This window comes from Sorex araneus, chromosome 4, assembly GCF_027595985.1.
Source record: "Sorex araneus isolate mSorAra2 chromosome 4, mSorAra2.pri, whole genome shotgun sequence".
Lineage (NCBI taxonomy): Eukaryota > Metazoa > Chordata > Mammalia > Eulipotyphla > Soricidae > Sorex > Sorex araneus.
This window is the reverse complement of record NC_073305.1, coordinates 90,980,723-91,007,237: the sequence shown is the minus strand read 5'-3', so window position 1 is coordinate 91,007,237 and position 26,515 is coordinate 90,980,723. Positions and strand designations below refer to the sequence as shown.

Genomic DNA, 26,515 nt, shown 5'->3' with positions numbered 1-26,515 from the left:
GTGCTTAGGGATCACTCCTGGAGGACCAGATATGGTCTTATTTACAATAAGAAAGAAACCTACCTACAAACATTTCAGAACATACTTAAGGGTCAGGAGTGTTCACCAGTGTATATGATTATAAAGATACACAGTAAGGAATGAGGGAACTATGGCAGCTGGAAAATGGCCTGTGCTCTGTCTAAAACAGGGTCCAATGGTGCTAAATTCTTTCCCCCAAGAAAATCTGATAATCAAGGTCTTCTATTTACTAGGACATTAAAACAATGTATTCCAAAGTCTCACAATGGAGATGTTACTTGTGCCCGCTTGAGCAAATCGATGAGCAACTGGATGACAGTGATACAGTGCTACAGTGATTCAAAAACCAAGTGGCATAAAAATATATTTACTGTGCTGGGGGTTTTGTGCATTAAGCGTTTTAATAGTGCATAGAAGTAGCCACTTTGGTGTGCTCTATGCTTAGAGGCGGTTTGGAATGGTAAAATCCACTTGAGCTCCAAGCTCCAGAGAACACTGAGGTTCTGCCAAGGTTCACTAAGGCAACTGCCAAGCTGTATCAGGGACCCAATTTTCCTACACAGCCTTGAGGTCTTCTCTGTATCATTAACATCTTCCAGAAGCTGTGGCTGTCAGCCTGATGCAAGGTTCCTCATTTTCACAGAAATGAAGATAGTAGGCCAACCACCTTTTGGGGGCCAGGTGCTTTTCATTTGCCATTGAAAAGATTTTTATGAAAAGATAGTGAAACAGAAAAGCTTATTCCATCTCCAAAGAAAACATGTGGGATTCAAGGAAAAGAGGATTTCAAACCCAAGAAAAGTATGCCTGGAGTGCTTTTAGAATGCAAATTGCATAGATGTGTTTTTCCAAGTGCTTTAATTAGAGGTCTCTGTGTGCAAATAAGTTTCTTCCTTGGGCACTGTCAGTAAAAAGGACTTCAAAGCCCAATGGTCCCTTAATTCTCTGGGTCTTAAAGATCATTGGTTAACACCCTCCTATGGGATCTAGTCTTTGTTTTGAGCTGGCCACAGGAATATTCCTTTTCAGATTATTTCTTATCTTTGCAGCAGCTCCTTGCTTTTATGGATTCTTGAAATTTTCTGGTTTACATCAACATCCTACCTGACTCCTTACCTCACTTGTTTCCTTTCCTCTGTGACTGGGACCCCATCTGGAAAGTCTCAAAAGATAAGAATAACTCAGTAGCTGAAGGCTGAAATCACAGTGATGTGTCTAGCATGCTAGTCACAGCTGACACCTTTATCAAGCCCCTTATGCATGGCTCTTTCAATGTTCTTCATGTTGCTTGAATTGCCTCAATCATGATTGCTCAGAGAGAGTAACCCAAAGAGGAAAGCAGAAGCTCTTTTGTTTGGATGGATGCAGAAGTATTTATGACTTCACCTCATCTTATCTTTTTAGTTACATGTCCATGTAGAATCCAGAGAGGATATAGTGACTTAAATATTAAAGATGTAGTGGCATAGTTCAAGGAAAATATAATGGCCACACTCATTTTTTTCAGGGATTTATCCAGATTTTTACATCCTGGCAACTATTATTTTTTAATTTAATAGTTTAGAGATTTAAACAATAATACCTACATGTAGTCACAGCCATTGATTCCTAAACTCTGCAAAATCATCAAGATAGAAAACTAATTTTAATGAGAAAGCTGAAGAAATAGTAAGCACTTACATTGTATGTGGCAGACTTTAGTTTGATCCCATTGCATATAATGCCCTGAACATCATGAGAGCATAGAGCCGAAATAGTCCTTAAACTCCCTTGAGTGTGGCTCAAAAAACAAGCAAAGATAGCACAGCGGGTAGGAGGACTTGCCTTGCATGTGGCCAACCCGGGTTCGACTCCTCCATCCCTCTCAGAGAGCCCGGCAAGCTACCGAGAGTATCCTGCCCCCATGGCAGAATGTGGCAAGCTACCCATGGTGTATTCGATATGCCAAAAACAGTAACAACAAGTCTCACAATAGAGACGTTTGTGGTGCCCGCTCGAGCAAATCAATGAACAACAGGACGACAGTGCATACAGAAAATACTTTAAAGTGAATAATATGAAAACATCCAGTGTCTTCATTTCTGTTTTTGTTGGCTTTCTGTTCTAATTTTTCAGTCTTTTAATAAGAAAAATGGTGGGGCTGGAGCGATTGCACAGTGAGTAGGGCATTTTCCTTGCATGAGGCCTGCCCAGGTTCGATTCCCAGCATCCCATACAGTTCCCCACGCACCGCCAGAAGTGATTTCTGAGTGCAGAGCCAGGAGTAACCCCTGTGCATCACTCGGTTTGACCCAAAAAGTAAAAAAAAAAAAAAAGGTAGGAGCAGAGTATGTTTTCCTGATGCATCACTATCCTATATCATGACTTTAAGATATTCTTTGTACTTACCACTTAACCCTTGCTGTTGACATGAGTGTTGCCAGGTAGTATCTGTGCCGTTAGTCCAGGCTTCAAAATGAGCACTTGAAAACCCAAAACTCAGGGAGAACTGTGAGTTTCAAAATGCGTGGGCCTGTGCTGAGGTCCATTCTCCTGGCTGACCGATAGCAACAGAAAAAGGATAGGGGGTTCGGGGAACAGAGGAACAGGGCGCCAGGCTAGTTAGTAATCAGGGACCGTTTATTTCATTTTCATCCTCATCCTTACAGCTTCATTCTCCTCCTTCTCTCTTACAGCATAGTTATTTCTTCCCCAACATAGTTAGATTCCTCCTCCTTTACAGTGTCAATATTTTCTCCTACATAGTTAGATCTCTTCCCCATTAGAGTGTCAATATTTTTCCCTGTTTACAGCGTGACTGTTTCTCCCTTTTCCCCAACCTAGTTTTGATCTCTTCCCTTCAGTATAGCAATTTCCCTTCCTCTCCCTCCTTATGACATAGTTATATAGAAATCATGAAGGGAGGCGGTACACAAAGGTGGGGCTGAACATTGTCATAACAACAAACAGGTGTAAAGTTACTCCTTCAGGTCAAGTTCTCGGAGATTAACTCAAGGACAAAAATCTCATCTGAGAGTTCAACAATTTCTGATTGTCATGTTAATACATTCATCATCATCATCACCATCATTATTATATTATTATTGATGACAAATAATATATTATTATTTATGATATTCTTTTATTATTTATAAATATATTATTATTGATAAATAATATTATTGTTAGGCTGGAGCAATAGCACAGTGGGTAGGGCATTTGCTTTGTATGCGGTTGACCCCAGTTTGATTCTTCCACCCCTCTCAGAGAGCTTGGCAAGCTACCGAGAGTATCTTACCCTCACAGCAGAGCCTGGAAAGCTACCTGTGGTGTATTTGATATGCCAAGAATAGTAATAACAAGTCTCACAATGGAGACCTTACTGGTGCTCACTTGAGCAAATTGATGAGCAATGGGATGACAGTGATAGTGACAATATTATTGTACCAGTAACAAGCTAATGCCCATAGTAACTGCTTTGTATTCTAAGCAAAATTGACTTCTCTTTTTTATACTGTGTCTGTCTTAAGTCGGGAAGTTGGTGCATCCATCTCAAAAGGTCATCTACTTCGAAGAGATATTCTCAGGAACATTCTGGGAACTAAATAAGAGAGCCAAGCTGCCTCCCCTTATTGAAGCACCTATATTTTTCAGATCCTAATTGTTTTAGATAAATGATCACTCGGGAATTTCTATCCATTTAGCATTATCATAAATAAGCTGAAACCAAGATAAACATGTCTATTTAGATATGGCTTTCCTACACTATCCTTGGAATATTTAAAATCCCATTTACCAAATAACCGTTCTTCTATTCCATTTGTCCAAGTGTTCATCTGTAAGTGCAGCATAGTACATTTGTGAGGTACATTATATCAGATGAGAGTTGACTGCTGCAAAGAAATAACATTATTACATCCTGTGCTTCTTGTCTTTGAACCCTTCAATATCATCTGACTGGGTAGCTTTCTTAAGGGACTATGTCACATTATTGGGTTTTATTGAATTTGTTTTCAACTGTAAACCTAGGTTATTTCTAAATGAACTACTGTCAAGCCAGTTCTACCATCATCCTGCATCTTTACAATTTTTTAATCTAAAGTCAAAAGTTGTCATTTATTTCTGTGACATTTCACTTTGTTAGACCTTTTCATTGCTGATTTATTATCTTTTTATAATAATTTTTAAAACCAGGCTATTTATTAGAGTTTCTAGAATATCTTTATCAAGTATTTAAAACATGTTTTGGAAAGCAATATTGAGGTTTAGTAGCAACTTTTAACTGACAATATGTTGATCCCATCACATATTGTCCCCTGAACATCACCAGGAACCCCAGAGCACAGAGCCCCAGTAACCCACTACCCTTGAGTGTGGCTGAAAAAACAAACAAAAAGAAAATAATATGATTCAGTATAAAGAAAATACTTAAACTGAACAGAGTCTTTGAGATAGTATAACAAGGAGGCTGTTTACTTTCTGCAAGCCCAGCCTAGCTAGGTTCGATCCCTAGCATCCTTGAGTACCTCCAGGAGTGATTCCTGAGCATAGAACCAGAAGTAAATCTTGAGCACCACGGGGTCTGCTCCCCACCAAAATAAATAAATAAAACTTAAATAAACACCATAATTTCATTTTTCTCATAACAGAGAGCTACAGGCTTACTCATTGTATTATCTGGTAGCTTATAAATTATTATCAATATATTAGATGTTAGGTTTAAGGTGTTCGTATTGTTCATACACCATAAAACTAGCATCTAATAACTTGATAATAATTTATAAGGTACCAGATGACACGAGTAAGCCTGTATCTTTCTGATATCAGAGAACTGAATAGGGATGAATTCGACAGGGATGATTGGAGAGGTTACTGGCGCTCACTCGAGCTAATCGATGAGCAGTGGGATGACAAGTGATACACAAATGATAGTTTTATGGACCTATATATTCAAAATAAGACATACCTCAGACTTTGGTATATTTCCAATATACTTTCATTTTTATAAAGTGTGATCCTCAAATTCTGCATCAGAAATATCTGCAAATAAACTTATACTTTACTGGGACCCATCTTGCTCTCAAATAGGAGCAAGGTGTTTAAATATGACTAATTTAAATAATCAGATTATAAGATAGATGTGATAGCGGGGTCACGGGATAAAGAGGTCCAGTCTCAAGACAGTTTGAGCTGGCATCAGTGGTTAAAAAAAGCTCAAGAGATGATGGTCTCTTCCTTGTAAAACTTTGAGATACCATCTCAATGTTCTGCATGACAAACAGATGTCCTTCCATTTACTCTTTACCCCTCCATGTAATTTAGAAATAAGTATATGTGGAGTAAGGTGGAGTCTATAATGCTTGCTAACTTAATGTAAACAGAGTTTCTCCTGGGGCCCATAGGATCTGATTTATTTTAGTCTCACATATCAAGGTATTAAGAATGGTGAACAACCTACTCTGAATGTTGTGGAAAAGATTATTAGAGAGATAGCACAGGAATTAGATAAATTCCCTTGATTCAGCGACTCCTGATTTGATCCCAAGTTCCATTTATAGTCTCCCAAGCACCACTAAGAGTAATCCCTGAGCACTTTTAGGGGTTGGGAGATTCTTGTTTCACAGGTAAGGTACACAGAGGCACTCACCAACTTGTTATGTAATGAGTTTTCTGTCTGTCTATAGTCCTGTTTCCTCAAATAAAGAAAGCACATATTGGAATGGAATCATCGTTACTAGTTCATATATTCTTTCTGTAAACTGTTTTATCCATTCAAATTTCTGAAGTCTAGTACATGAAAGTAATATTAATTTGTAGCAACTAGTTCTGGAACATTACACAACATAGGTGAGATTACATTTGTGATTTGAATAGGGAAGACTATAAATCACCATTAACATACAGACATAATGCAGCCTGCACCAGTGAACTAAGTCTCAAAGTCAACTCGATTAAATATTGAAATAATGAGAAATTATACTGATGTTTACAGCTCAGAATTCTTGGTAATACTGGTGAATTATGACTTAGCAAAAACAGTATATGTGTACTGTAAAAATTATGTCCATTGCAAACTAGGGTTCAATAACTTCTATGTATTTGTACCAAAGCATGTAACACTTCATTTAATAATGTCATGTACCACCAAGCCTAATTAGCCAGTTGAAGGTCTTATTTATAGAAAATAATTACTATGTTCAATGACAATTCTACATGATAAAACAGAAGATTAATGTTTTTCTAATAAAGTTGCTCACCCCTCATTTATGTAATAATGGGTCAAAGTAAGCAAAAGTATGAACATAACTATTTTTTAAAATGATTAAAGAGTCTATAAAGAGAAACCATTAGTAGAAATTTGTGCATAATATTAAATCCAGAAAAAAAACCCTAAATGTATTGCTTTCTCATTTGGGTCATGCGGTTATTCTCTTAAACCATCCATTTTCTCTAAAGGAGATCATGACAAAGCTGATCATAATTCTACACTAGATACCTTCTATAGATCATCTATCTAGATCTTTAATCTATGAGCAGAACAAATATGTCACTTCCTTCATGAATAATCAGCCTATATTTCATCCTGCAGACATTAAATATCATCAACTGAGACTAAAGAGGGCATGTATGGTTATTTCATGTTTCAGAATATTTTAAGAAGATGAAATCTCTATCAGCATTGAAACCTTTATGAATATAAAAAATAAGAACAGTATTTTTATAACATCATTGATTGGAGGATCACTCATCATTAATATTTATTGGGTGCCTTATATGTACTATTCACTTATCATGGGGCTGTCGCAGCTTATCACATTAATACTTGAAGTAGCTATCATTATTTCTGCCTTAAAGGTGAAGAATCTAGAGTGCAGAAAGATTTAATGATTTGTACAAAATGACACAATCAATGAAAATGAAAATAGAAGCTCTCAATTTTAATTTCAAATACCACTTTTATGTGTTCTGTAGAGCCTTTTTTTGTTTGAAGAAACACTGATTTTTCTCCAGATGTGTCAGAGAATGGAGACCCCACTGTTTTCAAAACTCTTGAGATTGTAAACTTTCTATCAGTGAGTTACCTTTGATTTATACCTTTAATGTGAAGATAAGCTAGCCAGAAAAACAACTACAGAGTATTATTACGTTGTCTAGCTAGTTATCTAGCTGTCTAGTTTCCTCTCTCTACATATGTGTTTGTATTTAGTTTACTAGTAAATTTTAGAACACAAATTTATATTAATTTTACAATCACAGCTGCTCTATAAAACAATGCTTTCTCAGTGATGCTTTGGGGTGCAAGCAATGTATAAAAATCAGAAAATTCCAAAAGTATTCTAAAATTTTAATATTAATCACATTCAAATGTCATTTAGAAATATACCATGCAAAGCATTATACTTTGAGATCTGCAAAAGTGATTGCTATTGGAGCATGAAAAGGGGCATGTTTTGAGTATGTACACACACTGATCAACATATTTTAAATCTTGAATATTTTTTTTAAATACTGGGAATTTTTTAAATTCTTCCCATCAAGCACATACTTTAATTTCCAATGTCAATCCTTGGTATCTCCTGGGCCCCAAGCATCTCTACTAGCCCTGAAGTACTGAATCATCAGGTGTGCATAATAAATCAATAATAGAAGTACTGAATCATCAGGTGTGCATAATAAGTCAATAATCGCCAAGAAAGTGGCCTCTAGTCCTCTGAGCACTGCTTGAGGGACCAGTTGGAATATTTCAAGAAGGCAAGATGTTTGGTTTATCTTCATGACATATTTTTATTGTAGATTCTCAACAAAACAAATGATAATATGGTAAATGTTAATTCCTAATACCAGAGAGCTGAAGTAGTATACTTTAATTTTCCATTTGCCAACAGGAAAATAACCAATTTTTAAATGAAAAAATTTTGAGTGAAATATATGAAATCTGCACATTTAATGATAGATAAGCCATACTTTTCTCATTTTTACACCTCTTCTTATAACATTATTGGTACTTGTGGAGCCTTTCCTTCCTTTTTTTCATTTTTTCCTTTCTTCCTCTCTCTTTCCTTCTTTCTTTTTGTTTTTGTTTTTGGGCCATATTTAGCAATACTCAGAAGTTACTTTTGGCAGTGCTCAGGAGACCATATAGGATGCTGGAGTTTGAACCCAAGCCAGCTGGTGTACATGGTAAATGCCCTATCCACCATACTATCTCTTCAACTCAGAGTATTTATGTTCTGAATATAAATTGTGGGATTGAGAATTTAAATGCATATGTTCATAAGTAGCAGTTACAAGTAGTATACATTTTGTTTCTTACACTTTCTTTATATGACTGGATATTCCGTGCTTTTATATTTCATTCAGTGTTTTGAAGATTTAAAGTCTTTAATTTTTAAACTCAAAATCGACAGCAGTTCTAATATTGTGAGACTTCACTCCCATCTACATAACTATTAATTGTGTGAGTGGACTCAGAGATCACCACTCATCTATCTAATTCAGTTATCAGAATTCAAGCACATTTGGTTGTACCCAAATAAATTAATGTTTCCTATAAGTCATTATATTACCTTACACAAAACTAAAATAATGAGATTTTAGTGTTTGAGTGAAAAATAGACTTTTCAACCTTTAGAATATTATACTATTTAAAAAATTTCTTCTACTTGGGCTGGAGCGATAGCGCAACAGGTAGGGCATTTGCCTTGCATGCGGCCGACCTGGGTTTGATTCCTCCACCCCTCTAGGAGAGCCCAGCAAGCTACCGAGAGTGTCTTGCCCACACAGCAGAGATTGGCAAGCTACCCATGGCATATTCAATAAGCGAAAAACAGTAACAAGTCTCACAATGAAGATGTTACTGGTGCCCGCTTGAGCAAATCGATGAGTAACTGGATGACAGTGACAGTGATAACTAACCTATAAATTGTTATTTTTATGTAAGAATTTCTTTTAAAAATAATTCAGTTTATGACCAGTAAAATCTTGTGATTATAAACGTAAAGAATGCAGAGAAAGATGGAAGTGATTTCAAGAGACTTCAAGCTTGATAAAATGGGTTAAGGCTCATGGAGCCACTTTGGCAGAACCTGGTTTGATTCCTGACACTCCAGGAGTCACTCTATGCAGAGCCAGGGGTAGCTCCTGACCACTGTTGGGTTAGGAGCAACCCCACCATTGCCAAATAACAATGAAACAGGTGGAAAATGGAATTTGAAAGACTTGGTGAATATTGAAACAAGTGACTAAGTCATATGTGATTAGGAAGGTCACCTGGGTTTGAATTTCCTTACTTCTACCTGTTCTCTTTTTCCTCAGGCACAAAATTGATTTTTTAACTACTGACTGAACTTGAAGGAGAATGATCCTTTTCCTTTTTTTTTCAATCTCTTCGAACTTGGGTGGAAAAATAAATAAATCTTTTTTTTTAATTGTATCACCATTAATTACAGTTTCAGGTGTATAATACTCCAAAATGAATTCCTTCACCAGTGTGCACTTCCTTCCACCAAAGTTTCCAGTCTTCCTCCCACCCCCAGCCTGCCTTTATGGTAGGCTTATTTTTTTTTCACTTTTAGGCATTGTGTTTTACAATACTGTATTAATAGGCTATCATGCATGTCTCTGTATGTACCCAATCCTCATTCATAATGACCACTTCCCCCTATTGTCTATTATCCCTTCACTCTCCCTCACAAGTGGCAAGCTACTTCTTTTTTTCATTTTGGATCACACCCGGAGATGCACAGTGGTTACTCCTGGCTTTGCACTCAGGAATTACTTCTAGCAATGCTCCGGGGACCATATGGGATGCTGGGAATTGAACCCAGGTCGGCCACGTGCAAGGCAAACACCCTGCCCACTGAACTATCACTCCAGCCCCAAGCCACCACTTAAGTATCAGTTTTCCTGCTCTAGTTTTCCATTGTCTTTGAGCATTAGTTGTTCCCCTGCTACTTTTTGCAAGTAGATATATCTTAATTTTACTGCAGACACTATGAAATGAAATAATTATGTGTTAAATTCATAAATAATTTATCATAATTTACAGACTTTCTTACATGTTTTAACAGAAAAAATGGACAATACAGAATATAAAGGAAATTGTGTTATAAAACACACAAGAGAAAGCCTATATCAGTATAAATATTTTATATATAATAGAAAATAGATATTTCACATCTATAAAATATAATCACTTCCTAAAGCCTTCATTTCTTTCAATGCCTAATAAGATAACATCTAAACTCCTTGCCTTGAGTAAATCATGAGCCTTTTAAATGCTCTGCCAAGACATCTCAAGCTCTAATGTCTTCTATACTTATACCCTGGAGTGTCTGGGAGAGTTGCTGATAAGACATTTTCTTACCTCTGCACCTTGGTTCTTTTTAAATTTCATCATTTGTTGAATGAAAGAAAAGGGGGAATAAATGACTTCTTATCACTTATTTAATAAAGTTTCTGATAGACTATAATTTTTATGAAGGCTTTCTCAGTTCTACCTATTTGATTTTTAGTGTTTTGCAAAATGGACATAATGCATCTATGTGTACACTCAGTCTAAGGCTTTTATGGTTATTAGGCTATTATATAGCATAGCTGGGAGTAATACGAATGAAAGCATATGTTGGGAAAGATAAGAGAAGAGGCATGCAAACTCGATTTTGCAGTAAGACATGAACTGTTGAAGAGAAGCTAAAAGTATGAAAATGATTCTCTAAACATGATTCGCAGTGCAGGAAAAACAGTACAATAGTCTGCATGCTTGTTTGCATGTGGGAGGTTTATGCACCACATGGTCCTTTGAACACTTCCAAGAGGGACTCACCTGTGCAGAGCCAGAAGAGGTTCCTGAGCACAACCAGGTGTGGCCCCAAAACAAAACCAAAAAAATTGTAGGAAAAAAAATTCTGTTTGCAGATAGACATTTTCTAAAATAACATTAAATTCTATGTCTCTTTGTAGTCTCATTTTTAAATTATTTTTCCAAATGTTTATTAGTTTATGAGTTTTTCATGTCAAAAAACTACAATGCTGGGGTGAATTTTGCTAAACTGTAACAGAGATACAAAGTTCTATTGGTCAGGTGGTTACAATTTTTTTCTCCTAACAGGCCTGAGGCAGGTAGTGGTATAGGGTAAGTCTGCACCATGTACAAATTGAAATTCAGGTGTTCATTCCATGGTGTGGTTCAGGGATTCAGGAATAATCATTATTTTCCGCACTTTGAGATATCTACTTATTGAAGTGCTGATAGTTACAAATTCAGACGGAGGAGTTTGGTCTCAAATTTGAAATGATTTCAGGATTTCAACTCTCACTTCTGTGAACTTCCCAGAGTTTCTAAATTAGTTGCAAGAGTACATCTAGATATCGGGATAATTTTATAATAGATAGCTCTAAAGCTCTTTGCCATGTAAAATAGTTTCTTAAAAAATCAATAGTTATATAAACAAAACCATCTAATATAGCATTTTATAGTGATAATTATTCAATATACATTATGATCCTCTATTATACAAATGCATTACACATTAATACTCATCCTTTATAGAATTTTTTGAAAGTTAAAACCCACCTTGCTTGTGTGGATCCTTTATAATACAAAATAGTCTCTTTTTCAGTCTTTCTCACTCTTGTTCTTTTTCCCTCTTATATTTCTATCAATTGATATTGTATGGCAGTGCCTCTTGGTGATTTTGGTACTATTGTTCATATAACATACTCTGGGGAACATAATCAGGCTTACTCACAAAAGCCATTGTCAGTGCCTCCATTTTTTTCTACATCCCTATTAGAGATGCCATTTATTAAATCACATCATGACTGTTCACTTGATCATCCAGGGAATCATTCTAAAAATTTAATTTTACTTCCCAGGTATCAGGGTTCTTGATTGAGGTATATCATTTCTATTGTAATGAGTAAAGGAGCACAGAGCCAAAAGTAACCTGAGCACCACTGGGTGTGGTACAGAAAAAAAATGAAAAAAAGAAGAAGAACAACAACAACAAAAGAAAAAAGATGAGAAAGATAAAAATAAGCACTCAGGCTTCAGCAAACAGCGTTAGTATTCTACCATCTCAAGTAATTAGTTGGATATGAAAAAGAGCATACAATATACAATTATATATGCACATAAATATCTTGACAATAGGGGTTGAACAAGGTGATCATATTTTCAACCACTTTTCCTTCAGAATTGAATTAGTACATTACCAGAAGCTTCCTAGAAAGATTAAGATGACAAAGCTTCATTTCTCTTGATCTCTAATACAGAGATGTTTAATTTCCCTTTTTGTTTTTCTCTTTTCTTATTAGCAATGGATTATCTCCAGTGTGTAATATAATGAGACTTATGGAATTGACTGAGGGCTGTGTCAACCAAATAATGTTTGGTATTTTTATCTTTCTTTCCAGTCAACCCTGTGACATCTATCACCCAACCTCAGCCTTTGTACTATTTAGAATTTCATAACTGTTTAGTCTTTCATCTTAAACTATTTTTGCTAGACTTTATTTAAATTCATAATATTGAGACAATATATCATTTTGCAAATGTATGCATAATTTATAAATGTATATATTTGCATATATGTGTATAATATAAAAATTAATATTTCAAGGACTTTAAATAAAAAGCTTATCTGAGGAGAAATGTACTGCATCACAACCATTTATAGACACCTTAAGTAAGATTGAAATACACATTAATTATCCAAATACCTACACCAAAACAATTTCCAGTTTTAAATGTCATTTTTAAAATTTGATTTGTTTACATTATGCCACTCATGTAAGTGGTATTTAATCTTATGTGTAATCATTGTTTTATTTAATAAATGTTCACTAAGTGGCCATTGTGTTTCAAGAATGTGCTAATCTGTGTGGAACAATGAGAGCAAATAAACTAAGATGAGATCAGGTCCCATACCAAGGATAGTTTGCAATCTAGAAGTGGGAAACAGTCCAAAAGTAAACAAATATGTTTATATGTTTGATTATATAACATATACAGTGGTTATTGATGATCTCTGAGACAATCAAAACCTGGTAAGAATGAGTGAATTCTTGCTTAAAAATATTAGTAAGGAAAAACTCTCATACGTAACATAAAATGGGGAATGAGGAAATGGACAATAGAATAATTAGTAAAATTAGATCCCTCTAGAGGAACAATAGTATAAGAGCCTTAGAGAGCAATGTAGTTGTCATATTCAGTGTGCTAAGACCTTAATGAGACAAAGAGACTATTGACAGAGAGACAAACCTAAAATATTTTGTGTTAACAAAATAATAATTCTTGACTTTTCCCTTTAGAATATGAAGCTATTGATGAATCATTAAGAATTGAATTTATATGATTTAGTTGGTTTCCATAAGACTTGACTGCTCTGTGGAAAATTAAAAGATAGAGAAAGCAGAATGCATAGAAAATTCAAAATGTTTAACAAAAGATGGTGATAACTTTAACTACATTTATAAATGGACATCTGTAGAAATACTCAAATTCTGGATATATTGTGTAAGTAGAAGTGAAAGAATTATCTGTAGATTCAACATTATATGTCAGAGAAAGGAGAGGACTCTACTGTTCTAGGTATAAATAATTCCACAGCATTGTTATTTACATAAATGAAAAAGATGAAAATGGAGCAGGTCTAATTCAGAAAGAAAATAAGACATTCGTTCTAATGGAATTTTATGTTCGGTAGTTTGACATATGATCCAGAGTAAAAGGTGGCAAAGCTGGTCATATAATTTGGAAATCACTGGAGAAGACATGATATCCAAATTGTGGGCAGAGATTAGAATTTCTGGCAAGTCTGAAACAAAACGAAGAAATTATAAGAACAGTACCAGTGATCTCTAGGATTAGAGGATGAGAAAATACAGAGTTAAAATAGACAGAAGCTAAAGAGAACCAAGAGTCATGCAGCATTTCAGCAGAGTAAAATGTTTGAAGGAACAGGAAATCAGCTAAGTGCTGCTAAAATGTAACAGAGCCATGTTTGAAAAATATCAAGATATTGTCAAGAGCTGTTTTAGTGGGTATCACAGTCAGATTGGTTATCACTCTTTTCAAGACAGTTTGCTGTAAACAAGCAGAGGAAGAGTTACTTACTAGGAGAAAATATACATCAAAAGAGAATTTCTTGTGGTTTAAAGATAAATAATAAGATGCTTGGATTATAATAAAGAGTGATGTAACAATTGGTGTAGGAAAAAATAATTTCAGTAAGAAAATGGAAGAAAAACATCTTTTTTGTCAATTGTAGAAATGTAAAAACATTAGCAAAATATTAAGTACAAAGAAATAGCTTATACATTTAGGAAATATAGGAGCTTATTGTGATATGGCTAACGGGAGAATAAATATAATTTCAATTGTTGGAAGTGAGAATAAAAGTGATGCATATTTCTTAAGGTAAGAAGTCATACACAATTGAATAGATTATCATCTATTTGACACTTTTTCTTGGAAAGAGATCCTTAGTAACTCCATTAGACACAGTCTGAAATAGTATACTTGCATTTTAGGGAAAATTTAATTTATAAGAAAGTAGAACATACATAAAGTACAGAGGCGGCATGAGAAAATGATGTCACTCTTTGTCAGTGACCTATTTTTTTCTTACTAAGCATTAATTTAGGCTTGTGTTTTATGCCTGCAGGTTCTTGGGATAGTACGTTAATATGTATTGTGCTTTCAAATTCAATAGAGTTTCTGGATTGACTCTTCCTGATTGCAGTAACGGTGATTGCTCTCTAATCTGTTGCAGTGTGCCTGAGTACTATGACTATGGTCATGGAGTAAATGACGATGCCTATGACAACTACGGTAAGACCTTTTCTTTACTAAAACTGCAAAATCAGAACATCTACCAGTAACTGACAATTCAGAAATTACTTCTATCCCTCCACCCCCGCCCCAACAGTTTTTATAAAAGTCCAAACTAAATTGATTTATGTAATACTAGGGTGAGATTTGACATACAGAACCAGTGCCAGAAAATTGGACAGATCAATTTTGATCAAAATTTCAAAAGCAATTAATCATAATCATTGATCATTTTCAACAGCATTCTGAATAATGACTCATGTTTCACTGTGTCCATTGTCTGACTCACTGATTCAATAACAATGATGTGTCATGTGTGCTTTCTAAAGATCATTATTAGAATATACATTTAAAGCCTTTTAAAATATCCCAAGGCAGATGTGGTGGTTTTCAGGATATTTTTATAGCATCGCAAGCTTTGAAAGTGCCAGGTAATGCTTAGCACATAAGAAATAATGAACCATAAGGGTGTCATTCTGCAACTTTTTAAAATAAATTATTTAATTAAAATCAACTTAAAATTAGCCAGAATCCAGTTATTATTTTAAAGGACAATATAAATGTAATATATTACTTTTGAAGGAGACTTTATTTCTGCTAAATAAATATTCAGTCTTAAAAAATAAAATCATTAAATGTTTATAGTCCCTGATCATTAGTAAACTAATACCCAGGCCTCTCTCTTTTTTTTTTTTTCAGAGAGATGATTTTATTTATTTATTTATTTTTTTACAGTTACAGATTTATATACTTTTGTGCTTATACTTCCCTCATACAAAGTTCGGGAACCCATCCCTTCACCAGTGCCCATTCTCGACCACCCGTAAACCCAGCGTCCCTCCCACCCTCCCCAATGCCAGCTCCCCCCCACCCCACCCTGCCACTGTGGCAGGGCATTCCCTTCTGTTCTCTCTCTCTAATTAGCTGTTGTGGTTTGCAATAAAGGTGTTGAGTGGCTGCTGTGCTCAGTCTCTAGCCCTCATTCAGCCCGCAACTCCCTTCCCCCACATGGCCTTCGACTACAATGTAGTTGGTGATCGCTTCTCTGAGTTGACCTTTCCCCGGAACGTGAGGCCAGCCTCGAAGCCATGGAGTCAACCTCCTGGTACTTATTTCTACTATTCTTGGGTGTTAGTCTCCCACTCTGTTATTCTATATACCATAGATGAGTGCAATCTTTCTATGTCTGTCTCTCTCTTTCTGACTCATTTCACTCAGCATGAAACTTTTCATGCCCATCCACTTAACTACAAAATCCTTGACCTCCTTTTTTCTAACAGCTGCATAGTATTCCATTGTATAGATGTACCAAAGTTTCCTCAACCAGTCATCCGTTCTGGGGCATTCGGATTTTTTCCAGATTCTGGCTATTGTAAACAGTGCTGCGATGAACATACATGTGCAGATGTTGTTTCGATTGTACTTTTTTGCCTCTCTGGGATATATTCCCAGCAGTGGTATTGCTGGGTCAAATGGGAGCTCAACCTCTAATTTTTTGAGAGTCGTCCAAATTGTTTTCCAAAAGGGCTGAACCAGTCGGCATTCCCACCAGCAGTGTAGAAGGGTCCCTTTCTCCCCACATCCTCTCCAACAGCGGTTGCTTTTGTTCTTTTGGATGTGTGCTAGTCTCTGTGGTGTGAGGTGGTATCTCATGGTTGTTTTGATCTGCATCTCTCTGATGATTAGTGATGCAGAGCACTTTTTCATGTGCCTTTTGGCCATTCGTATTTCTTCCTTGGTAAAGTTTCTGTTCATTTCTTCGCCCCATTTTTTGATGGGGTTGGATGTTTTCTTCTTGTAGAGTTCAACCAGTGCTTTATATACCATTGATATCAACCCCTTATCTGATGGGTATTGTGTAAATATCCTTTCCCATTCTGTGGATAGTCTTTGGATTCTGGTCACTGTATCTCTTGCGGTGCAGAAGCTTTTTAGTTTAATGTAGTCCCATTTGTTTATCTCTGTTTTTACTAGATTGCTTAGTTCCGTGTCACCTTTGAAGATACCTTTATCTTCAATATCGTGGAGGGTTTCGCTGACCTTGGCTGGGGCGGCTGGAAGGTCTCGGGAGCCTCTCTCTTTTTTATGAGAAGTAATGTAGATAGTAAATGTTGTCTCTGTGCTCAGGACTCCATTTAATAAAGATATTGTGCTGTGTCAGAATGGTAAGAGGAAGGTCCATAGATCTGGAGGTAAAGGAAAGAATACCCTTTTAAAAACTGTCACCAGATCAACTAGTTTTCTGGATGTAGTATTATGAGAAGGAACTTAGAAAAAGTAGTAGAAAAATAAACAACCTCAATGATTGTCATTCATGAGCTATTATTTACAGATATATAATTCACCATTTTTTCAATCAATTGATATATTAAGTATCTTTCTCTCCAACTTATGATGAGATAGTTGTACATTGGTAATTGAATCAATAATTCATTGTAAAATTCTGACCGTGAGACTCGGTTTCTGTTTTACATGGTCCAAAGTGGCTAGATTGCTAATAATTGCAATTTCCACACATTTAAAATACCTATTATGGATTGTACTAAATTTTATAATGAAGATTAAAATATATAGATATCTTCATTTGAATTTATATGTATACCTAGATAACTATTCTGCATAGACTCCTACAGGTACATACTCACATTGTCACTACTTACATTTTACAAATAAAAAGCCAAGGATTATAGTATTAAGTGAACTCTCTAAAAAACAGATTAAGAGCAAGAGTATAAACTCAAATATATCTATATTTTTCCCCTACTGATGTTGTTAGAGGCTGTGATAAAATCTTTTGATTCTGTGAGAAGGCAAATGATCTAGTAACTTAAGAATAGTATCTAGTATTGAAGATAAAGGTATCTTCAAAGATGACACGGAACTAAGCAATTTGGTAAAAACAGAGATCAACAAATGGGACTACATTAAACTAAAAAGCTTCTGCACCGCAAAAGATACAGTGACCAGAATACAAAGACTATCTACAGAATGGGAAAGGATATTTACACAATACCCATCAGATAAGGGGTTGATATCAATGGTATATAAAGCACTGGTTGAACTCTACAAGAAGAAAACATCCAACCCCATCAAAAAATGGGGCGAAGAAATGAACAGAAACTTTACCAAGGAAGAGATACGAATGGCCAAAAGGCACATGAAAAAGTGCTCTACATAACTAATCATCAGAGAGATGCAGATCAAAACAACCATGAGATACCACCTCACACCACAGAGGCTAACACACATCCAAAAGAACAAAAGCAACCGCTGTTGGAGAGGATGTGGGGAGAAAGGGACCCTTCTACACTGCTGGTGGGAATGCCAGCTAGTTCAGCCCTTTTGGAAAACAATATGGACGATTCTCAAAAAACTAGAGGTTGAGCTCCCATTTGACCTAGCAATACTGCTGCTGGGAATATATCCCAGAGGAGCAAAAAAGTATAGTAGAAATGACATCTGCACTTATATGTTCATTGCGGCACTGTTTACAATAGCCAGAATCTGGAAAAAACCCGAGTGCCCTAGAACAGATGACTGGTTGAAGAAACTCTGGTGCATCTATACAATGGAATACTATGCAGCTGCTAGAAAGAATGAGGTCATGACGTTTGCATATAAGTGGATCAGCATGGAAAGTATCATGCTAAGTGAAATGAGTCAGAAAGAGAGAGACAGACATAGAAAGATTGCACTCATCTGTGGAATATAGAATAATATACTATAAGACTAACACCCAAGAATAGTAGAAATAAGTACCAGGAGGTTGTCTCCATGGCTTGGAGGCTGGTCTCTCATTCTGGGAAACTCAGAGAAGGGAACACCAAGTAAAATGTGGTTGGAGGTCATGTGGGGAAAAGATGATGCGGGCCAGATATAGACTAGAGACTGAACACAATGGCCACTCAACACCTTTACTGCAAACCACAATACCTAATCAGAGAGAGAGAACAAAAGGGAATGCCCTGCCATAGTGGCAGTGTGGGGTGGGGGGAGACGGGACTGGGGAGTGGGGGAGGGATGTTGGGTTTACTGGTGGTGGATGGGCGAATTTGTGGGGCTTTCATCAAAACGTCACAGGCCTCCCACGTTGCTTTCATCCACCAGAATGGGCACTGGTGAAGGGATGGGTTTTCGAACTTTGTAAGGGAGAAACATGAGCACAAAAATGTATAAATCTGTAACTGTACCCTCACGTTGACTCACTAATTAAAAATAAACTATTAATTTAAAAATAAAGAAATAAATAAATAAATAAAAATAAAAATACTCTTAAAGAGAAAAAAAAAGAATAGTATCTAGTAATTTTAGTTTAAAAAGGATCTCCAGTTTAGTAAGATTCTTTAAATCCTGCTTTTTGCTGCCCCATTAAGCTAAAGGATACAGGTATTTTGTGGCATTTAACATGTAGCACTGTAGCACTGCCATCATGTTGTTCATCAATTTGCTGAAGCGGGCACAAGTAACGTCTCTATTGTGAGACTTGTTACTGCTTTTGGCATATCAAATATGCCACAGGTAGTTTGCCAGGCTCTGCCATGCGGGTGGGATGCTTTAGGTAGCTTGCCAGGCTCTCCAAGAGGGACAGAGGAATAGCTGTGCTGGAGCGATGCACAGCGGGCAGGGCATCTGCCTTGCACATGGCCGACCTGGGTTCGATTCCCAGCATCCCATATGGTCCCCCAAGCACCGCCAGGAGTAATTCCTGAGTGCAGAGCCAGGAGTAATCCCTGAGCATCGCTCAGTGTGAACCAAAAAAATAAAATAAATTAATTAATTAAAAAATAAAAAGAAGAACCTAATTTTCCATTTTACATGTAAAAATACATAATCCAAGATGAGCACACGGCTCACCATCTTCCAGACTTCAACTTACTCAGCACCACTCGACCTGACCTCATGGCCATGAAAGATGGAAATATTCTACAAGACAGTTTAAACATATTTTCAGACATTATTTCATAGGGAAAGCAGATCACAGACGAATTTGCACTACTCTGTCTCAGCTGGATGCTTCCATAAAAATGCACATTTAATTTATATATGTGTATATCTGTATACATATGTATGTATACATATATATTGTATATATGTATATATATCTGTATACACACACATATATATATGTGTGTGTATATATGCATATGTATACATTAACTTACTAAAAGAAGAGGGTAAAACACATCATATGGTGTTTAATGAGTGCAGTTTAATCAGAGCAAAATTGAGCACATCTAAAAGTCTTATCAGGTGAGAGACTGAACTGAGTAAAATATGTCTTCCTCCTAGGGCACATCAGAATGCTAACAGTCTAGCATTCTCTGAATTTAACAGAGCAATAAATTCCCTTCTGTAGTTCCAAGCACACTCTTAACTAAATGGATCTCAAAGCTTTTATGACTATTATTGAGGAGAGATAAATATAACATAGCCTCTATCTTTTCAGTAATTTATTCGTTTTTGTTAAATGTGGTATTCTTGTACTCAAGGAATGTTGCATTGTGCATTTTAGACATTGCTCTTCCATGGTTACATATAAAAATTACATATTACATGTATATTTATATATAAAATAGCAGAATGTTATGCAACTATATTTGTCCTTACTATTCAACTCTTATTTGTCCTTTTGAAAGGACAGAATCAAGCAATTTTTTGTTACATGGATGAAACTAGGGGTTACCATGTTGAGTAAAGTCACTCAGAAGAAAAGGGGTAGATATAGAAGATCTCTTTCATACGCAGCATTTAAAGACACACAGTCAGAAGCATCAAACAGCCTGAGGCAGTAAAACTGAGTTGGAGGAGGTAGGAATCAAGGAGAGGAAAATTAACAGAAGATGTCTTTGGAGCCTCAGCGAAGGGAAGTGGTTACTCTGCTGTGGTTGTGGTATTCAAAGCATTTGTGCATCAAGCCATCATTAACAGTATTGTAAATCATAGAACCTCAGTAAAGATTCAAAAGCACTGTCAGATTATAGACAGGTAATGAAGCAGTTATACAGAAAAGAATCTTTTAACAATACTTATTAAATGAGGAATATATATGAGGAATATATATGCCTTTGTTCTCAATTCTGAAGATATTACTTAGATTTTAGTGAAAAAACATTAACTTTCATAAATAAGTTTAAATGGAGCTTTCATTTGCAAAATATAGTCATTTATTTTTAAGTGGCCACATCAGTTTGGACTGGAGCGATAGCACAGCGGTAGAGCATTGGCCTTTCACATGGCCGACCCGTGTTCAATTCCTCTGCCCCTCTCGGAGAGCCCGGCAAGCTACCGAGTGTATCGCACCCATATGGCAGAGCCTGGGAAGCTACCCGTGGCATATTGGATATGCCAAAAACAGTAACAATAAGTCTCACAATGAGAGACGTTACTAGTGCCCGCTTGAACAAATCGATAAGCAACGGGATGACAGTGATAATGACATCAATTTGAGAAAAATCAGACCTATGTGTTTTACTTTCTAGAATTGCATGTATTTAAATCAGAAAAAACTCAATTTAAGGCTATCTGACAATTGGTAATAGAAGCTGAAGTTATATCTCAGTTATTTATATTGAAAATGTTGATTCCATGTAAAGCAATAGATAAAAGTATGAATGTGAATTATTTCTCTTCCTTGTGAAGATGTACAAGCATGACCAGGAAGGCCAGAGGTCATTGCTGCTATTGATCTGACATTCTCTTTCTTCTGCTCCAAGAAATCATAAAAATAAATTTTTTTTTACAAGTTACACCTTCCAAATAACTTAATTTGACTGTGGGTCAAAGTTTAACTTAGCAACAAGCAATTCTTTGCATAAAGATATCAGTTAATATTCTTTTTAATAAGGCAAAGAGGAAAATCCAAAAACAAAATTTCCCATTGGAGCAGAGTAAGGGAGTATTAAGCATTTTTTTTACTTAATAACATTGCCCACTTGACTCAAAATCTTACCCAAATTGACCTTATCTCTAATATTGGAAGACTATATATATCATCTAAAAACAGACTGATCTTTAGCCCATGATTTTTACTTTGGCCCGTACTAGAATGTATTCACATTTTACAGTATTATTGAACAAGTTTTGGTTCAAGAATCAACTTCACATTCAAGATAATTTAACTCCATGTTTGGAAATGTTGATTTGGGGGCCAGAGTGATAGTACAGCGGGGAGGGTGTTTACCTTGCACGCAGCCAACCCAGGTTCAATCCACAGCAGCCCTGAGCACCACCAGGAGTGATTCCTGAATACAAAGCCAGGAGTAAACCCTGAACATTAGCAGCTGTGAACCAAAAAGAAAAAGAAAGAAAGAAAATGTTAATTTGTCAACTTTCAGTGATTTCTAATTTGTTTTCATTCTTTGGTTTTGGAAATAAGAATTTTATTCTGGGAAATTCTTGATTTTTATGTCAGGATAATTAGTCTGGACAGAACATGTAATTATTTGGTTCAGAGAAGATGACATTTCAGGGGCTGAGGCAAAGAAACCTTTCTAATGCATAAAACTTGGCTATAATCCAAAAACAACAATAAAAAACACAATACGTGCAACCTCTTTCCACAGGATAGATTCTATCTTATACCATATGTTCATGTATACTATCATCCATGCTGTATTTGTTCTTTCTTTATTTTTTCCTCTCCAAAGAAAATTGAATTGTCTCTAATGTTTATTTTATACCTCTTAGAATTCAAGCTAACTGAAAAGGGACAATTGCTATACATTGTATTTTATCTGCTGCCAGATTGGGGGGAATCTCTTTTGAGTCTATGTCTCATGTTAAAGTAACAAATACATTGACTTAGAGAAAGCCAGGTGACATTTTGGGCTTAATCACAATGAAAATATTCAAGGCATCTCTAATGTAATATTAAGCATTAAACTTAAGCTGCACCTATTGAAAGGAAAAACTACGCACATAGGTGTAGTTAAAAAAAATATGACTACATGGGCCAGAGTACAGTGAGTTGGGCACTTGTTTTGAATGCGGCAGACCCAGGTTGATCCGCAGCATGCCATTTGGGTAGATCCCCCAAGCACCGTCAGAAGTAATTCCTGAATGCAAAGTCAGGATTAACCTTTGAGCATTGACAGGTGTTGCAAAAACAAAATTCAAAGGAAAAAAACCCTAACCCTGCATTAACATTTAATGCATTTTTTATTTTCACTTGAATTGGCATTTAATCTTAATGTTATTTATATTGCTATAAATATGTTGTATATTTAAATATATAATTATGATTTAAAAAACTTATTTTTCATTTGACTCATATGAATCCCAAATACATATCTGAATTTCAAAATATTTTTAATTTATCTGTCTCATTATAATTGTTTTGATGAGTATTAATAGTTCATAAGGCGCATTTTGAATACAGTGCAGTGTCTCATAAGAAAACACCCTCCAAATTCTCTCTGAGACTGACAGCTTAAAAATGGACAGCAATAGTCTCTTCTCAGAGAAAAGAGCTGTTTATTATAATGTATTTAATGTATGAACTGAAGAGCTAATTATGCACCCATTCTTCAGTGGCATTTTAGATGACAGCTGTGTGGAAGCAAGGAAAATAATATTAGTACAGTGTCTTGAAATGAATCAAAGCATAAAGAATTTTTGTGCTGTATTCTAGGGCATTTGAGTGCCTCACTTCAAGTCAATTGCAGAACATGAACATATTCATTTTGTGTTGAGGAGCTAGAATGATTATTATCCCAGTGTGAAAATAAGCCCTGCATTGATTAATCTGTGAAAACAGAAAAGGAAAATAGAGTGAACTGGCAATCATGCCAGCCTTGTGATTCAAGAACAAAGACTGCCCATTTTTAATAGTAAATAGAAATAGGAATTTGAGAAAATTGATTTTACAAACAAAGACGAATTTTCTTAATACAGGGAGAGTGATCGCAGACATTTTAAAGCCAAAAAGCACTATTTCCCAATAATTTATTAACATTATATTTGTTACATTGTAGACTATTGAGAAAAATATCATTGACAATTTTAATATTGATATTTTAATTTTCTTTTCAACTCATGAAGGTTTTATGAAATTGTCCTTTTGAAGTATTTTAAAATTTAGTTGTGAAGTTAACGAGAAGTAGCTAATTTTCTCTTACCATTTCAGAGGTTACAATGATGTGAGTATCTATTTTAGCTAGGCTTGATTATGCAGATTATGTTGCCTAGGGGAAAAAAAACAATCAAAATGAGCAGTGCTCTTCTATTTCATTGCTTGCATAGCTAATTTTAAATCAGATCTCTTTACAGTTTTAATTCTATATTGCATTATGCACTCCCAAATTCAACAGATTTAGGCAAAATTTGAAGCTGCTCTCCACTTTCTAGATCACAGATTCTTAAAGTTAATTAACCATTTCAGAATTTAAAAGAAAGAAAAGAAGAATGTCCAGATACCACCCCAATCAGCTCTTTCACAACCTGTGGAGTTGAGAACTAGACACCAATTTTGAATGGTTCTGCTGGAGCTGAAGGTTAAGAATAAGTTTTAGGTATCTCTCTATAAAGAAGCAGGAGAAGAAGTGTTTTGTAATCATAAGTTTGGATGACCAAAATAGGACCACACATTTTCTTTCTTGAAATCAGCTTGCAAATTACATTAAGACCACTTTTAGAGCAAAGAGTGAATAATATCATAAGCAAAACTAGTGTTATGAAACTTGACATTCTATTTATGTTAAAAAAGAAACTGTACATTTAGTTTATAATGTACAATTTAGTTTGTAATGTAAAATTGAATTTAGTTTTTATCCAACAGTTTGTTTTGAATAGTTAAATGTGAAGCATTACTTTGTCTAACGTTTGTCTAAAGTTTAGACAAATGTAACAGATTTTTTAAAAAATTTACTGTACATGCATTCAAGATCTTTCTTGTTGAGACAATGAAACAAGAGATGGGGAGGGGGACTTGGGTAGGGGCCTGCTGGAGTATGGAGGGATAGCACAGTGGTTAGGGCACTTACCTTGCACATGGCCAACCTAGGTTCAAACACAGCACCCATATGGACCCCTAAGCCCTGCCAGAAGTGATACTTTAGTGCAGAGCCAGGAGAGAAGGGCTAAAGTGATACTACAGCAGGTAGAATGTTCGCCTTGTTTTGATCCTGGTTTCGATCCCAGCACCACGTATGCTCTGTTAAGCTCCTCCAGGAGTGATCCCTGAACACAGCAGAATATGGTTGAAAAGCTACAACAAATAATAGAGATAATAGTAGGGTGGAGGATATGACTTCCCAGTAAAATGCAGATTTTGCATTCATGAAATCTTGGTTGGATCCCAACACCAAAAGGAATAGGAGAAGCAGGGAGGAGAGAAGGGGAGGGAGAGAGAGAGAGAGAGAGAGAGAGAGAGAGAGGAGGTATAGGAGAGAGAGGGAGAGAGAGAGAGGGAGAGAGAGAAGCACTAACTAGTTGAATTACAGCTATATTTCAGAATTTAATCAACAAGTTTCTACAATTTTCTTCAATCTATAAATATATATTATACTAAGTAATAAAATAATATATATAAGGAAAAAATATAAAAAAGAAGAATATTTCTCTGGACTTAGTTACTAAAATACAGAAATCCAAACCTGTGCGGCTGCTAGTGAGGCCTCTCGACCTCATATCTCTTCATTCTCAGCAATGGAAAACAAATTATCAAATGCTTTCTTTTCAGCAGGTCGACTTTAGGGGGGAGAAACTCCAAATCAATAATAGTGAATTTTTTGTTGAAATATTGAATGTAATCAAAGTAAAGTGAAAGTAAAGTGAAATTTACCAGTTACACATGCAGGGTGGGGGGCTGGGGAGGTCAGGGGGATGGGGGGAGGTATACTGTGATTCTTGGTGGTGAAATATGTGCACTGGTGAAGGGATGGATGTTCAAGCATTCTATAACTGAGACTTAAACCTGAAAGCTTTGTAACTTTCCACATGGTGATTCTATAAAAGAATAATTTTTTTTTTTAAAAAAAGAAGAAGAATATCTTGGGGGGCCAGAGCTATAGTAAAGTTGGTAAGCCCAATCCCTGCTATCACATATATCCCTTGAACACAAATCTAGGAGTGAGCTCTGAGTACCATGGGGCTTGGCCCCAAAACAAAACAAACATTTTTTTCATTATTTAATTTAAAGTAAATTATTCATTTCTCAAAACATAGTACTAAAGCTCAGATGTTTTGTTCTTGTGCAACTAAACTGAGTAGTTTAAGTGAAACCTTAAACTGACTTAATTCCTGCCCCAAATGACTTTATGTTCATTTCTATGCATAGATTAAATGACCTTTCTTTTGAGATATTTAAAAATCTTGACTACTTTATCAATAGTATTACTTGTATTTTTAGGATCTCCATTGTTTTGTTTGTTTTTTTTTAGTGGTGCATAATATGGTTGTCTTTTAGGTAATCGACCAGACTATCAACTCTAATTATCTTAAATTAAGTCAGGAGTCAAATCATGTTAGGCTTACATAAAATCCCTCATTAAGGAATTCGGAGGTGATCTAAGTGTGCTACAAATGCCACTGTGCTACAATTGATCATTTGAACAGAAATGATCAATTGTACTTAGAAAATAAACTTCTAATGCTTTCTAGACTCTCTAGAAAAAAAATAGAGGAGTCTACATACATATCTAGATGTACACATGTATGGTAGACAGTAGCTGGTATATA

At 35.7% G+C, this 26,515-nt stretch overlaps 1 protein-coding gene across 8 annotated transcripts in view; it reads left to right on the top strand.

Moving 5' to 3' along the window:
• The window catches only part of KHDRBS2 (KH RNA binding domain containing, signal transduction associated 2), a 584,438-nt gene that overhangs the window by 500,843 nt on the left and 57,080 nt on the right, over window positions 1-26,515 (top strand). For all 8 annotated transcript variants that reach the window (XM_055136315.1, XM_055136314.1, XM_055136313.1 and 5 more), the window contains one exon: window positions 14,781-14,839. In XM_055136315.1, the coding sequence (XP_054992290.1) occupies window positions 14,781-14,839 (59 nt within the window). The remainder of the gene's footprint in view (window positions 1-14,780; window positions 14,840-26,515) is intronic.